Genomic DNA, 16,305 nt, shown 5'->3' with positions numbered 1-16,305 from the left:
AAGGAAGAGAGGGAGGGAGGGAGGGGAAGGGGGAGGGGGAAGGGAAGGAAGAAAGTAGAGAGGGAGGGAGGGGAAGGGAAGGGAAGGAGGAAGGGAGGGAAGGGAAGGAGAAGAAAGGGAGGGAGGGGAAGGGAAGGGGGAAGGGGAAGGGAAGGGAGGGGAAGGAAAGGAAGAAGGAAGAGAGGGGAGGGAGGGAGGGGAAGGGAAGGGGGACGTGGGAAGGGAGGGGAAAGGAAGGACAGAAGGAAATAACTGATAATGTTCCCTCACTGGGTAATGAAACGTCTGAAAGAAAACAGCCAATGAGAGAGCACTCATGGATTTTGAACTTTGGAGCAAGGGAGAACGGAATATCAACCGTCTCTTAGGCAAAGTGACTGGGGGGGGAGGGGGGGGATAGCTGTGCATTCCTTGTGGACGCAGCCAGGGACTGACGCTCACCTCCTCTGGCATGGCTCCTGGTTGCTGCTTCTACGCTCCTGCCGGGAGAGCTGGACGTTTTGGAAAGCTTGTTAGCCGACACCCGGTACATGACTCCTCCGATACAACGCAGTCCTTTGTTTCTCCATCGGTGCTGCTGCCCCGCCTGAGACTTGTTCCCTGGTGAAGATTGGCGGGTGGAATTGGACGCGAGAGACCTGAGAAGAGAAAACCAGACGCTGAATTTAAAAAAGCTGAGAACGGTCATAAGTGCGGGAAAACTGTCTGAAGTCACTTTTTTTCGGTACCACTGTGACTTCGAATGGTCGCTAAGCGAACTGTTGTAAGTAGAGGACTACCTGCAAAGGAATTCCACGCAAGGCACTGAGCCGGTAAAGGCTCACAAGGGGGGTTTACACCGGAGGAAGAGCGAGCTATGACCTCCCTTGCGCTTCTGTGGTTAGGCAGGTCGAGGATGGCGGCTCGGATCCTAAACCGACGTCTCTCAAACCTTTTGCTTCCTGAGCCCTTCAGGATATTCCAAAGCCGGCTCTCTGGGTCAACATTAAGAACCAGCCATTTTAACTAATTAGCGGATCTATTTCTCATGTTTTGATGACACGACCTTTGTGTTTGTTTTTTTTTAAATTCCCGTCTGAGGATCAATCTGAGTGAACCGCTGTAGCATGAAAGTCTCAAAAGTCAACCAGCCGGCGTTTAATTTCCTGGGTCTGTGTGAATAGATTGCGAGGGCCGGAGAGGCGGTCAGCTCCAGCTGCCCTTAATCTCAACAGGGGTCTAAACTCTAGGAGGAGGTGGGGGATGCATGAAAAAGGAATTCAAGGCTCCCTAATGGTGGAGGGACGCGGTGGCTAAGACGCTGAGCTTGTCGATCGAAAGGTCGGCAGTTCAGCGGTTCGAATCCCTAGCGCCGCGTAACCGGAGTGAGCTCCCGTGACTTGTCCCAGCTTCTGCCAACCTAGCAGTTCGAAAGCCTGTAAAAAATGCAAGTAGAAAAATAGGGACCACCTTTGGTGGGAAGGTAACAGTGTTCCGTGAGCCTTTGGCGTTGAGTCATGCCAACCACATGACCACGGAGACATCTTCGGACAGCGCTGGCTCTTCGGCTTTGAAACGGAGATGAGCACCGCCTCCTAGAGTCGGGAACGACTAGCACATATGTGCGAGGGGAACCTTTACCTTTCCCTAATGGTGGGGAGGAGTGCGGTGGCCTAGAGGTGGAGCTCTTGCCTCACAATCAGGAGGCTATGAGTTCGATCCTAGGTAGAGGCAGATATTTCTCTCTCTGGGCACAATGAGAATATATCAGCTGAACAAAACTCAACAGGAAGGGGCATCCGGCCAGTAAACACTTGGCTAGCTCCATTCAGTTGCCCAGACTCCACCCCGCAAGGGATTATGGGGTCGTTAAAAGAGGAGGAGGATAACCGTTGGGGAAGGGTCCTCTCGGTACTTCCGGGACCCACAAAAAGCCAGAGCTGGAAGGGCTGAGCTCTAAAGAGGAAACCCAGCAAGGCATGAAGTGAGTTGAGCAGCTCAACCAGTAGAGTTGACCACCTGCTCGGGCAACTTGGGGATCTTGGAGACCAGGCCCACCAACCAGGTCAAATGCTGCCTTATGAGGGTGAGGTGGCGGTGTAGAGGGAAGTCCCACCCCAGAAGTTCTGAGAAGGAGCTTCAGACCTTCCTCATGGAGAGCCAACGAGGCAAAACACGCATGTTATTGTTGGATTTCATAATGAGAGCCTTCAGGAGTTTTTTAAAAAATGGGTCAAATTGCAAAGATCAGAATTTTTGATGATTTAAGAGACTAGCACTGATTAACCTTACCTAGTAGGGTAATGAAACCACCCATCTTAGAGAGCAGCAAGGACCCTACAATCCTCCCCCTCCTCCTTCTCCCTGTCTCTTTTTCATCTTCCTCCCTTTCTCCTCCCCTCTGCAAACCCCACTCCCTTCTAGCACGGATGATGTTACCTAGTAGGCAGTGGTGGGTTGCCCCCGGTTCGCACCGGTTCTATAGAACCGGTAGTAAAACCGGCGGGAGGCTCCGCCCACTGACCCTGACGTCATGAAAATGAGCGTGCGCGCAGCCCCGTTGCAAATCGGTAGTAAAAGTAAGTAGAACCCACCCCTGCTAGTAGGGTAATGAAACGTCTGCAAGAAAACTACCCAGCTCAGAGAGCACCAAGGACCCCACAGTCCTCCCCCTCCCCTCCCCTTCTCCACAAACCTTCTAGCACTGATGATGATCCCACGTAACACCTCTCCTGCGCGAGCTGCACTGGCTCCTGGTGGTCTTCTGGGTGCGCTTTAAGGTGTTGGTTCTCATCTTTAAAGCACTCCATGGCTTAGGGCCAGGGTACTTACGAGACCGCCTGCTGCTACCGATAACCTCCCACCGGCCAATACGCTCTCACAGAGAGGGCCTCCTCAGGGTGCCGTCGGTCAAGCAATGTCGGCTGGCGGCCCCCAGGGGGAGGGCCTTCTCTGTGGGGGCACCCGCCCTGTGGAATGAGCTGCCTCCTGGAATACGGCTGATCCCGGACCTCCGTACTTTCCGTAAAGCCCTGAAGACTTATTTATTCCAGCAAGCCACCCTAGCCTAAATGGTTTTTAATGGGATTTTTAAATTTTATAGACTTGGGGTTTTAAATTGGGAGGTCGATTGATTTAATTTCTTTTAATTATCTTAACTTTTGTATTGTATGTATTTTAATTTTGGCTGTTCACCGCCCTGAGTCCCTTTGGGAGAAGGGCGGTATACAAATTAAATTTAAATAAATAAATAAATAATAAATGATACCTAGTAGGGCAATGAAACGTCTGCAAGAAAACCACCCAGCTCAGAGACCACCAAGGATGCCTCACTTCAATCCTGAGCTACAAATATTCTTCTTTATTGTTATTTAAGAGACTGTGGAGAGACGCTGACCCACCTACCCCATATTCCCACCCATCAAAAAACCCAGCGTCAAGTACGAACAATTGAGCCCAACATTTCTGTTATTTAACAATAGCAACCGTGAAAGGGAAGGCTGTAAAATGAGATGAAATTCACTGAACAACAGTCTCCCTCAGCAACAGAAATTTTGGGCTCCATTGTGGTCGTAAGCTGAGGACTACCTGGTACTTTTCATCTTCATTCGAACAACTCTATAAAATAGGGTAGGCAAGAGATTCAGAGAAGAACGAAGAGCTTGGATTATTTGTGGCACCGCTGGTTCCCTGACCTTGAGGATGTGTTACAGACACAGGTGTTCGGGGAGTCGAAGTCCACGGGGCTTAAGGTTGCTGAGGTCGGAGAACGCTGCTCTAGAACAGTGTTGGAGAACCTTTTCAGCACCGAGTGCCAAAATGGGAGCGCGCTCGGGTGGGGAAGCGGCGGAAACCAGAAGAGCAGCTCCCTGGCATGCATGCACCCGCGAAGACCAGCTGGCCAGTGCACCTGGACGCACCGGAAACTGGAAGCTCAGCTTCCTGGCACGCACACACGTGCACATTGGAGCTTTTTTTTTCATTCCTGCCAAGATCCTTGATAACTTAAAAACAATTGGATTCCTTGGGGGAATTCCAGGTTTCTGCACCAACCTTCAGGTCAAAACAACCTGTCTGGAGACAGCCGATACACACACACACACAGTACATACATACATACATACATACATACATACATACATACATACATACATGCATGCACCACTTAGATGCCCCATGAGGGGTGAAAAGGAAAAAACAGCTCATCTTTTTTCCTATTGAAACGTTATATTTATAGGTTTTTAATTGTACATCCACCACCTAGACTCACACTGTGAGTGAGATGGGCAGTCTCTAAACTAGATAGATAGATAGATAGATAGATAGATAGATAGATAGATAGATAGATAGACAGACAGACAGACAGACAGACAGACAGACAGACAGACAGACAGACAGACAGATCCCCTGTTGTGACAAGCAAAGTCAATGGGGAAGCCACATTCACTTAACAAATGTGTTGCTAACTTAACAACTGCAGTGATTCACTTAACAATTGTGGCAAGGAAGGTTGTAAAATGGGGCAAAACTCACTTCACAACTGTCTCACTTTGCAACAAAAAGTTGGGTCTCAATTGTACTTGTAAGTCGAGGACTACCTGCACTGTTTTTATGTGTTTTTTTTTTTTACTTGCACATCACCTATAGTCTCTCTGTGAGCCAGGTGGGCAGTTTTAAAAATTGAAAATAATACATAAAAATAATAATAAAATAATAAAAAAAAGGAAAGGAAAGGAAAAGGAAAGGATAAAACTAAAATAAAAGGAAAAGGAAAGCAAAGAATAAAATAAAATAAAAAATTAAATTAAATTAAATAAATTAAATAAATTAAAAATAAAATAAAATAATAAAGTAAAATAAAATAAAATATAAATTGCCCGCTCCTGAGCCGCAGAGCCCACCTGCCCCAAACTTCCACCCCGGGAAAGAGCAGGCGGAGGGGAAGAGGGGGGGCTGCCTTCCAACCACAGCTGCCGACTTCCCGTCCGCCACGGTGTCACCGCACTCGGTCCCAATTGTTCCCCTAATGGAAGGGAAGACTTCTGGAAATGAACTGCTTTGAGAAAAGGAGGATAAAATTAATGGGATAATTGCCAGCCGAGGCCCTGAAGAATACGCCTGCCCTCAGCGCGAGGGGCTTGTAATTCCTTTTCTAGCGCCCCAGCCCCCCCCCCCCCGCAACCCCTTCCCCATCGCCAGACTTCTCCCATCCGTCCGTCCGGCGGGCCTTCCTCCGACAGGAAATTTCATTAATGCTGGCAAATAGGAAAGGTATTAAGCGTGGATAATGAAGGCCGGCGAGTGAACAGAGCCTTTCCCCGTCGCTGTCTTTCTAGCCTTTGTAATGGGAGGCATGAACTCTCCCTTCAAATCCATTTCTAATCCATTTGAAATACTACAGCAAATTATCTTCCCTTCAGCCCGAAAGCGGGCCAGCCAATTTACTCCGAATAGAAGTGACAATGCCCGAGAATTTATCGCCGTAACCTTGAGTACCGAAGGTTGAGGGGTTGCCTCTGCCTCGGCCCCAAAGAGGGGACGGAAAGCAAATTTTAAATTATTTTTAAGTGGGAGAGAAGAGAGAGGAAAAAACGGGGCCAGGGGAAATGGAGGAAAGCCATCCGTCAGGGTATTTAAAAATATAAACCGCTGTCACTGTCGGCTGTCCAGCGATGGAAAGGGGCAGGCCCCCAGTCCAAAGCATTCACCTGGGCAGGTAATGGGAATTCCAGCTGGTGCCCCCCCTTTTTTTTCCGCCAAGCCCCCGGGACTCTTCAAACTCGAGATCTGGGAAAGCCTCTCTCCCCCCCCACCCCCTGCCAACTTTTCCAACATCTGCCAATATGTCCAAGAAGCAAACAACCAACCCTGGTTAAGAAGAATCTGTGAAGCTCAGGGTTGAAAGGAGGGCACCTTGGTGCTCTCTGAGCTTGGTGAAAGACCTTTCATGACCCAACTAGGGAACATCATCAGTGCTGGAAGGGAATGGGGTTTGCAAAGGAGAGACAGAGGAGTGAGTGCAGGAGGTGGAGCAGGACGAGGAGGAGATGGAGGAGGAGGAAAAGAAGTGGTAGGGAAGAGGAAAAGGAGGAGGAGGAGGAGGAGCAAGAGGAGGAAGGACAAAGATGGAGGAGGAGGAGGAGGAGGAGGAGGTGGCTGTGAGGTCCTTGGTGCTCTCAGAGATTAGGTCTTTTCCTGCAGACGTTTCATCACCCAACTAGGTAACATCATCAGTCTTAGCAGGGAGGGCTTTTGTAGATGGAGGAGAAGCAGAGGAGGAGAAAGGGAAGGTGGAGGAAAAGGAGGAGGAAGAGGACTGTGGGGTCCTCGGTGCTCTCTGAGCTTGGTGGTTTTCCTGAAGACCTTTCATGACCCAACTAGGGAACATCATCAGTGTTGGAATGCAGTTTTTCTCCCCAGTTTCTGAAAACCTCAACTAATGCAAAGTGCCCTCCTCAGCAAGGCACTGCTGTGGATTCAACAAGCTTTTGTTGGTGTCACGTGAACTGGAGGCTCACGGAGGTCCAGGATACGGGTCCGATCCTAGCAGGCCTGATTGTCATGGACCCATCCCCAGACCCCCCTCCAGATGCCGGTTCGGAGGATGAGGAGCTCTTTGGGGTGTGTGAATAAACACCTTGGAAGCCTGGAGACAAGGGAAGGACTTGGCTCCTTTCCAGGAAAGATGCTCAGCTCAGGCGGAGGGGAGGCATGCACCACTGCAGCCCCCCCCCCAAATACCCCAGGTTAACCGCAGCCCCCTTTCCGAAGGAGAGAGAACCAGGCTCTGTTCAGGGACTCCAGAGTTCCCCTTCAGCAGAATCTCCATCTCGGCAAATTCCCCGGGACGCCCCTGAACATGTGCAGCCGACTCAGCACTCACCTCCGGAACAATCCTGCACTTCAGCACAAAGCTGTCTCTGGGCAGCCATTCGGCTAATGCATCTTTCCCTCCAAAGCCTCGGAAACAGACCGGCCTCGTTCCTGCGCAATGAGCAGAGCCGCCGGTGGTTTCCAACGGGGCTCTTATAACCAACCGCCTGTCGGTTGCTCCCCACCGAGTGTCACGCTGGGATCCCCCCCTTCCCTCCCCTGCCGCCCCCCCCCCCCCGCTGCAACTTAATCTAGCGTTTCTCAATCTGGGGAATCTTGATGGGGAATTCTGGGAGTTGAAGTCCTCCCGTCTTCTAGCGGTCAAACACTGAGGTTCCCCTTTTTTCAGGAGTTTGCAACTCTAAGCCACAAGACCCAGGCTATGGCTGGTGCAGATTTTGCGGCCAATTGATATTGTGGCAGACAGTTTTATCTCTTCCTCTTATGCCAAAGAGCTGGGATCGGGAAACCTCCTGTTAATTTGCTTATGAGCAACGGATGTTAAGAAAAAAAAAAAAAAGCACATGACCTCCTGTGATTCACTAAACTATCAAAAAAGTTCTCCGTTTTTCGGCTGGCATGCCACAACATGCAACACTAGAAGGAACGTTTTTTTGAAAAGGCTCCCGTGTTTCAACAACTTACTTGAAGATTCCCTCTTTGCGGTGAGAAATCACTAACAGTAGAAATGGGGGGGAGGGGGGGAGAGAGAAGAGATATCCTTTGGGAGATGGGAGGATTTCTGAACGTTCCCAGAGAAAAAGGTATGAACAGGAGGCCCAGAAGCCAGGGAGGAGACGGGGGGGGGGGGGGTAGGGGGCGCAGGGGCACAGATGGAGTACCCAGCTAAGCCATCACCAAGGGATGATCTCCGGTCCTTCAAGTCCAGCAACAACGTTGTTTCAGAGCAGAGACCCCCATGACAGTAGGTGCCAACTCCACCTGACATCTTAAAAAAGTAAGAAAGAGGGAGGGAGGGAGGAAGGGGATGGATGGATGGATGGATGGATGGATGGATGGATGGATGGATGGAAGGAAGGACACAGGTCAGAGGGAGGGAGGGAGGAATGATAGAAGGGAGGGAGGGATGGGGTGAGAGAAAGGAGGGAGGGAGGGAGGAAGGAAGTTTGCCTCCTACAGAGCTGTCCCCCCCCCCCCTGTCCTAGTGAAGGGAGCCTGGGCCTGGCTACATCCTGCTGGCTTCCCCCCCCTCCCCATTCCTCTCCCCCCCATTTCCAACAAGGCCAGCCACTGGCAGAGCAGAGCTCCCCTCCGGAGGCTAAACCTGCTTACAGGCTCACTTATTGGTCAATAATGGCCAAAGTGCAGAGAGGCATTTAATGGCCGGAGCAGCAAAAAAACAAACAAATAAAACGCGGCGAAAGAGAAAATCACCTTTAATGTCCCATGACGTGTTGCCTGACGACTCCATTACTTCTGCAGCCTCTTCATTTCCGAGGGACGGGAAAGGCCCGGGGTCAACGACTGACCCAGCCCTGTCCTCTCCTCCCGGGCGGATGGAGCGGAGCAACCGGATTCACAAGACGATTCCCTGGCACCGGGCTCACAACCACACACACACATCTCTATCTATTTATCTATGCACCTGCACACAACCATACATACAGGCAGTCCTCGACTTACGACCACAATTCGGCCCAAAATTTCTGTTGCTAAGCGAGACTTTTGTTCAGTGAGTTTTGACCCGTTTTACGACCTTTCCTGCCACTGTTGTTAAGTGAATCACTGCAGTTGGTAAGCTAGGGACCCCGCTGCGAAGTGAGTCCGCACTGCCCCACTGCCTCTCCTTGTCACATGGTCGCAAAAGGGGATCACGTGACCCTGAGACAGTGTGACCGTCATAAATATGAGTCAGTTGCCAGGCAGGTGAACTGTGAACACGTGCTGCAACGGTCGTAAGTGTGAAAAATAGGCATTAGTCACTTTTCTCAGTGATGTTGTAACTTTGAATAGTCACTAAGTGAACTGTTGTAAGTCGAGGACTACCTGTCTATACGTACACAGAACATACACACACAAATGAAATAACGCAGCTCAAACAAAACAGCTGCATTAATGACAGGAGATAAACAGAGGGGAGAGAGAGAGAGACGGACGGAGACAGAGAGAGAGAGAAAAAGAGGATAGACAGAGATATAGATATACATTCTCTCTCTCTCTCTCTCTCTCTCTCTCTCTCTCTCTCTCTCTCTCTCTCTCTCTCTCTCTCTCTTTCTCTCTCTCTCCTTCCTATCTGTTTATCTCCTGTCTGTTTTCAGTGCAGCTGTTTTGTTTGTGCTGCATTATTTCATTTCCGTGTGCCTGTATGTATGTATGTATGAATTACTGAGGACTAGAGACACAGGTTCCTTCACGTGCCAAAGCTCTTTAGGGGTGCATTGAAGGAGGCCGTGGAGCCGCCACGGCCGATGGATAAAACGAGACGTATCTCAGAGTCGTCAGAGGCACGATCATGCCTCTGCGTATTTCCACCACGCAACCTTGCATGTTTTACTCATGATTTTCGGGGGACGGACGGACGGACGGTGAACCCATCTCTCCAAGCAGAGAGTGACCGAGTTCAAAAGTGGCCTTTAAATCCTCCCATAAAAACAAATCACCCCACCAGCCTCCATGGGAGGATTTAAAGGCCACTTTTGAACTCGGTCACTCTTCCTGAAAAAAGGGACTTAGGACCGCTTTTCACACGTATGACCGTCACATGATCAAAATTCGGACGCTTGGCAACTGGCTCATATTTATGACGTTTGCAGTGTCCTGGGGGGTCATGTGATCCCCTTTTGCAACCTTTTGACAAGCAAAGTCGATGGGGAAGTCAGGTCACACTTAACAACCGGGTTACTAACTGAACAACTGCCCTGGGAAGGGAAGGGAAGGGAAGGGAAGGGAAGGGGAAGGGGAAGGGGAAGGGGAAGGGGAAGGGGGAAGGAAGGAAGGGAGTTTCTTGGATGAGAAGTGAAACATTTTCAATGATCCCTTTTTATGACCTTCTGACAAGCAAAGTCCATGGGGACGCCGGATTCACTTAATGACTCTGTTGCTAATTTAATAACTGCAGTGTTTTTGGGCTCCATGGAGGTCGCAAGTCGAGGACTACCTGTACCCGAGTCTCCATCAGGACCGGCCACTTACAAACTGTTCGGCGCAGAGCCTAGAGCCCTGTCTAAAAATGATTCAGAGCCACCCATTAAGGGCCGGGAATTGGCTCGGCCGCAGCGACGGTCCTTCCTGCCGTCATCACAAAAAGGAGATCAGTCCGTTATTAAAAGGTGCGCGAAGGTGCGGGGGGGGAGGGGAGATCTATTTTATGGGCTCCCATCTATTCAATTGGTATTTCGATCAATGCGCGCGTTACAAGCTCCCCTTTTAAGAGGACTAATAAACAACCAGGTGGGAAATAAAAATTCTCCGCAAAATGACACTTTTAAAAATCCATTTCCACCCGGCACTATCGCCGCTTTGCAAAAGCAGGCTGGAAACCTACAAAAGAGGGGGGGGGGTTGGCAGGGGAGGGAGGAGGAGGAGGAGGAGGTGGGAAATAGAGAGAGGGGAGGGGGCTTCGCGGAAAGTTTAAAAGTTCAGGTTGCAACTCTGAGGAGCTGCGTCAGCGGGCAAGGGGGGGGGCTCTGCCACCATGCTGGTTTTTGCAATTAGAGAGAGCAACTGGGGGTGAGACCTCCCACCCATTCCTTTTAGATTGCCCCCCTCCCCAAATAAAAGGTGTAAAGCAAAGCATTGCTGGGGTGGGAGGGCCTTTCTCCTGGAAGTTGAACACCGAGCAAAGTAAGGAATAATGCTTCTCTGAGCCCGCTACTCTCTGTGGCAGCTGGATTACAACTTCCATCTCTCTCAGCCAGCTTGGCTACGTTGTGAGATAGGCTAGGGTAGGCTAGGATCTGGAAGGGACCTTGGAGGTCTTCTAGTCCAGCCCCCTGCTCAAGCAGGAGACCCTATACCAGGGATGGCGAACCTTTTCAGCACCGAGTGCCCAAACCGGAACACGCATGCACGTGTGTGAAGTGCGTGTGCCGGAGTACCAGAAACCCGGAGACTAGCTGGCTGGCGCGCACAGGCCTGTTTTTTGGGCCATTTTCAGGCCGTTTTCCAGGCTGATTTAAGGCCATTTTCGGCCTGAAAAACAGCCGGAAACAGCCTGGAAAACAGTCCCCAAAAACAGCCTGTTTTTTTGGCTGTTTTCAGGCTGTTTTCCAGTGAGAATCTGGCATGTGTGCCATAGGTTCACCATCACGGCCCTATACCATTTGAGACAAGTGGCAGTCCAGTCTCTTCTTAAAAACCTCCAGTGATGAAGTACCCACAACTTCTGGTGGCAAGCTGTTCCATTGGTTAATTAATTGGAGCTGAAGCCCTCAAGGCAACCAGAGGAAAGATTGATTTTTCTCACTCTGGCTCTTCTGCTAAGCCCACCATCAGGAGTCTTCCAAACTTGGCAACTTTTAAGATTTGTGGACTCCAACTCCCAGAATTCCTCAGCCAGCTATGTTGGCTTAAAGTTGCCAAGTTTGGAGACCCCTGCCCGAGGTCTTTCCATTCGAGAAGCCGCCATTCACAAAACAAGCTTTTGGGCCTGTTCTTCTGCCTTTACAAGTCACCGACTTTCTAGAACCCGGCACCTGGATCCTAAACCTTGCATTTTAGAAAGTCACATATGCGAAAACCTCCCTCAAGTCTCAACACAACCTTGGATGCCGTTTGGGAATCTCACACTCTGAATCCGTTAGGCAATGGACACTCATTTCACTCCCTCAACAACATTTGAAATCCTTTAGTTGTATAAAAAGAGGCATAGAATCAAAATCACGTGAAGTATTAATACCACTTTATAAGGCCACACCTGGAATCCTGCATCCAGTTTTGGTCCCCACATTACAAAAAAGAAGTTGAGACTTTGGGAAAAAGTGCAGAGAAGAGCAACTAAGATGATTATTAAGGACCTGGAGACAAAAACATAGGAAGAACATTTGAAGGGTATATCTAGTCTAGAGAAAAGGACTGGGGGGACATGAGGGCAGTATTACAGTATTTGAGGGGCTGCCCCAAAGAAGAAGGGGGTCAACTTATTTTCCAAAGCACCAGAAGGCAAGACAAGAAGCAACGGATGGAAACTAATCAAGAAGAGAACCAACCTGGAATTAAGGAGAAATTTCCTGACAGTATGGACAATTAACCAGTGGAACAGATGGCCACCAGAAGTTGTGGGTGCTTCATAACTGGAGGTTTTTAAGAAGAGATTGGACAGCCACTTGTATGAAATGGTATAGGGTCTCTTTTTTCAGCAGGGGGTTGGACTAGAAGACCTCCAAGGTCCCTTCCAATTCTATTCTGTAACTGACTAACTAATATCTGCTCCCTGAGGATGTAAAGCTTTGCCGGCTGAGGAATTCTGGGAGCTGAAGTCCACAAGTCTTAAAGTTGCCACGGTTGGAGACCCCTGCTCTATGCGACTTGTTGAGGGCACCCAAATTGGACAAACTGATCCAAGCCACTGAGAAGTCCATCATGGATCCCAGGCAATATCTGGACACGCTGTGGAGAGGAACTCCCTGCAGCTCCTCCCTCTAACGTTCCCCTTCCAATCACATCTGGGAGTCAACTGCCCTTGAACCCCAAAAAGCCACAACTATGAAAAGGGGTGTTCTCCCCCACACCCAAAGTTTCCATCAATTTGAATTTGAAATTGAATTCAGTGCATAAATCTCCCCTTCGGTGTGAGAACCTCAATTAAAGAGGTGGCAGGGCAAAGGTCCTGCAATACTTTCCGGAATAGTCCAGATGGGGAGAGAAGGGAAATGACTCCATCTGCTATGAGATGGAGGCCTGCTGGATTAGATCTCTCAAGGGCATGAAATAGGCAACAGCTGCCCCCTTCATAGCGGAAACGGAGTGGCGGGTGTGAAATGGCTTGAAAACATGTTCATTTTGTCACACCAGCCCCAGCTCGGGATATGGTGAGGAGCCATAATGCCCTCTGCACCAATGTTTCTCAACTTTAACTCCCAGAATCCTCTACACCAGTGTCTCTCAGGTGTGGACTTCAGCTCCCAGAATCCCCTATACCAGTGTCTCTCAGGTGTGGACTTCAGCTCCCAGAATCCCCTACACTAATGTCTCTCAGGTGTGGACTTCAGCTCCCAGAATCCCCTACATCAGTGTCTCTCAGGTGTGGACTTCAGCTCCCAGAATCCCCTACACCAGTGTCTCTCAGGTGTGGACTTCAGCTCCCAGAATCCCCTACACCAGTGTCTCTCAGGTGTGGACTTCAGCTCCCAGAATCCTCTACACCAGTGTCTCTCAGGTGTGGACTTCAGCTCCCAGAACCCTCTACACCAGTGTCTCTCAGGTATGGACTTCAGCTCCCAGAATTCCCCAGCCAGCAAAGTTGAAGTCCACACCTCTTAAGAGTTGCCCAGGTGGAGAAACCCTGGTGTAGAGGATTCTGGGAGTTGAAGTCCACACCTCATAGAGTTGCCCAGGTTGAAAATCAGTGCGCTACGCAGAGGCCCAACCTAGTTCTTGACGAGCTATGTCTGGAAGGGGAAGGGGATTTGTTGGGGGAGGCCTTGCACCCGTGCTCGGCCTACCGAGACAGCGATCCACAGCTCGGCCGATACGGCAGCCTTGCTCAACAAAACGGGTGGGCAGGGAGGAGGGAGCCCAAAGAGACGAGAGAGAGGGTGATAATTTACACTCTCCTGCCTATGCTTTATGGCTTTCTTAATTCGGCTCCTGCTACTATTAATGTAGTTAATGTTGAGATTATATCTATTTTCTGGCGTCAGACGGTGATTTATGCCAGCCATTTTTCCGTTGCTGGCTCCCACGCTGTTAAATCAAGTGACTTGCCAATTAAGTGCTGACTGGGGGAAGTGGAGGCAATCTGAACAGATATCTAACCGCAAATTAAACTGGGGGGACGGTGGTGGTGGTGGTGGTGGTAGGGAGGAGGGGGAGTTTTATTTTATTTTATTTTATTTTGCATTTTGTGCGATTGTGAGGACCAGACAACAAACCTTGCTGACTAGGGAAACGCCGAAGAAGCGAACGCTCAAGATGTACGCCCAGCGCATCCCTAGGTGGTGTTGGAAGGGGTATTGGAGGAATGAAGAGGGGTGTGTGTGTGTGTGTGTGTGTGTGTGTGTGTATCTTTCTAGAGGCCCCAGAAGACAATGCTCTGAGCCTCTCTAGTGTTGGGTGGGGGGGAGAGGTCTTCTTCTCAGGCAATGCCACCCAAACTCATGGGTAGCCTCGCATTGCAATAAACAAGGACACACATTCCATTTTGCAGCTACGAAGATTGCTGGATGAGCAGGAACAAAAACAGCCAGAGAAGTGATTGAAGGCTGGGAAACCAGAGTGCTGATTTACCACCAGCTCATCAAATACAGCCAACAATTTAATAGCTGGCCATCAACACACCCCAATCTACATCTAAAAAGCCACACACAACAGGCACTGTATAAACACCACACACAGAACAGTCCAAAGCACGCACAGAAGTACTCTGAGGATGGGCTCCAGCAAGAGTCCAAAACTTGGGGAGGACAAAACCTCTGGTCCCGGTGACCGACTCAGATTGGATCCTGCAACACTGTCCTGTGTCCTGGGACACATGTACTCGCCTTCATTCGCTGCCATCTCTTGGCCAACGCGTGTGCTACTTCTGATATCTCAGCCACTGGCTGGCTGGCTTCTGTTCCAAACATCTGTTGAGCCATAGGACATTTTTGGGCAACCTTGTCTTCTGCAACTACCACTGGAGGTTGATGGCTGGAGGTTCAGGGCAGGCTGACGACAGGTGAACATGTTCAAGCCAACAATCCGTGACAACTGAAGGAATCCTCCAAGGTTTTCTGGGCAATTGGGTGTGTGAAGGAATAATGCCCCTTACAGAAGACCCTTTGCACGTTCCAACCCTTTATTGTGACAGTAAATGCATCTTCCAATTTCATGTGTGAAAATCAAAAAGGACACTTGTCCAAATTGAGGGAAGGCCTGTGACTTTTGCTGCTGGCTTCGATTGTAGCCAAAATCCAAAATATCCATAAATATCCCAAGGCCCAGGTGGGTCAGAAAGGTCTGGTCTGACAAAGAGGCTAGTGTGTTCTTTTACAGGGGAAAGTCTTGGAGGTCTTCTAGTCCAACCCCCAGTTCAAGCAGGAAACCCTGGACCAGCAGCCCCCAAAATTTGCAGCTTGGCTGGTGTGGGGGGAAGGGGAACTGGGCCTCATGAGTGGAAGGCCGATACGCAGCTCGACTTACATAAGAGATGGCCCGGTGTGTGTGTGCAGGCGAGTGGCCACCAGCCCGTTCCTTGCGTAGGTTGAGCTGCGCGCACACGTGCCCACTCCTGCCAGCCACTGGCACAGCCCAGCTCCAAATAGGCCATGGTAGTGGGCCATCACCCGAGGGTTGGGGACCCCTGCCTTAGACCATTTCAGACAAATGGTTGTCCAGTCTCTTCTTAAAAACCTCCAATGATGGAGCACTCACAACTTCTGCTGTTCCACTGATGAAGGGTTCTCGCTCAGGAAATTTCTCCTTCTTTCTAGAAGTGGAGCCAAAAGTGGCAACCAAAGAACTCTTTGACCAAATGGAGTATTTTGATGGTCCATTGTCTATCCTGGTGATGATGAAGAGAAAGCTCATCTACAGAAGAATCACAGGGGGTATTCAGCCAGTTCGTATCAGTTCAGGCGAACCGGTAGCAGAGATCGCGGGTGGGCCCGCCCACTTACCCCAGCTCTATGACGTCCTATTTAGGCATGTTTTCGAGGGCGGATGCTTGAGTGAGCAAGCAAAGCCCATGCACGGAAGGCTGGGTGCACATGCAGAAGAGCGCACGCACGGCAAACTGGTGGTAAGAATATTGGAAACCCACCGCTGCGAAGTATGTCAATCCCTTATTTTGACGATGAATTTTACACTGGGCAGATGTACGTAGATGTGTATTTTAGAAGGAATGAAGCAAGGATCAACACGATCCAAAGTTTTTCAAGAGTTACAGAGGTCACAGTATTCACTTAGAAATCTCCCTCAAAGGGATGTAGACTTCAGTGCATTTTCCAAGGAGACTGAGGTAAGTTTCTACTGGGAAATTGAAGACCACTCCTGGTCAACCTGGAGAAGCATCAGCAAGGAGGAACCAATCTGGACCCCTACTTACAATTTCCAAAGCAGGCCTTCAACTTTCCTTGGTACCAGAATAGAGGAGTTGGAAGGGACGTTAGAGGTCTTCTAATCCAACCCTCTGTTCAAGCAGTAGACCCTATACCATTTCAGACAAATACTTGGCCAGTCTCTTCCTAAAAACCTCCAGTGATGATGAAGCATCCACAACTTCTAGAGGGAAGCTGTTCCACTGGTTGAATGTCCTCACTGTCAGGAAGTTTCTCCTTAATACCAGATTGCTTC

General features: G+C 49.8%; 1 protein-coding gene across 2 annotated transcripts in view; it reads right to left on the bottom strand.

The window, feature by feature from the left end:
• Positions 1-16,305, bottom strand: part of ZC3H3 (zinc finger CCCH-type containing 3) — a 203,565-nt gene that overhangs the window by 63,584 nt on the left and 123,676 nt on the right. For both annotated transcript variants that reach the window (XM_060681781.2, XM_087891407.1), the window contains exon 5: positions 442-638. In XM_060681781.2, the coding sequence (XP_060537764.2) occupies positions 442-638 (197 nt within the window). The remainder of the gene's footprint in view (positions 1-441; positions 639-16,305) is intronic.

This window comes from Pantherophis guttatus, chromosome 3 (genome assembly GCF_059756535.1).
Source record: "Pantherophis guttatus breed Tessera chromosome 3, ASM5975653v1, whole genome shotgun sequence".
Classification (NCBI taxonomy): Eukaryota; Metazoa; Chordata; class Lepidosauria; order Squamata; family Colubridae; genus Pantherophis; species Pantherophis guttatus.
The sequence above is the reverse complement of the archived record's forward strand: the minus strand, read 5'-3'. Positions and strand labels throughout refer to the sequence as shown.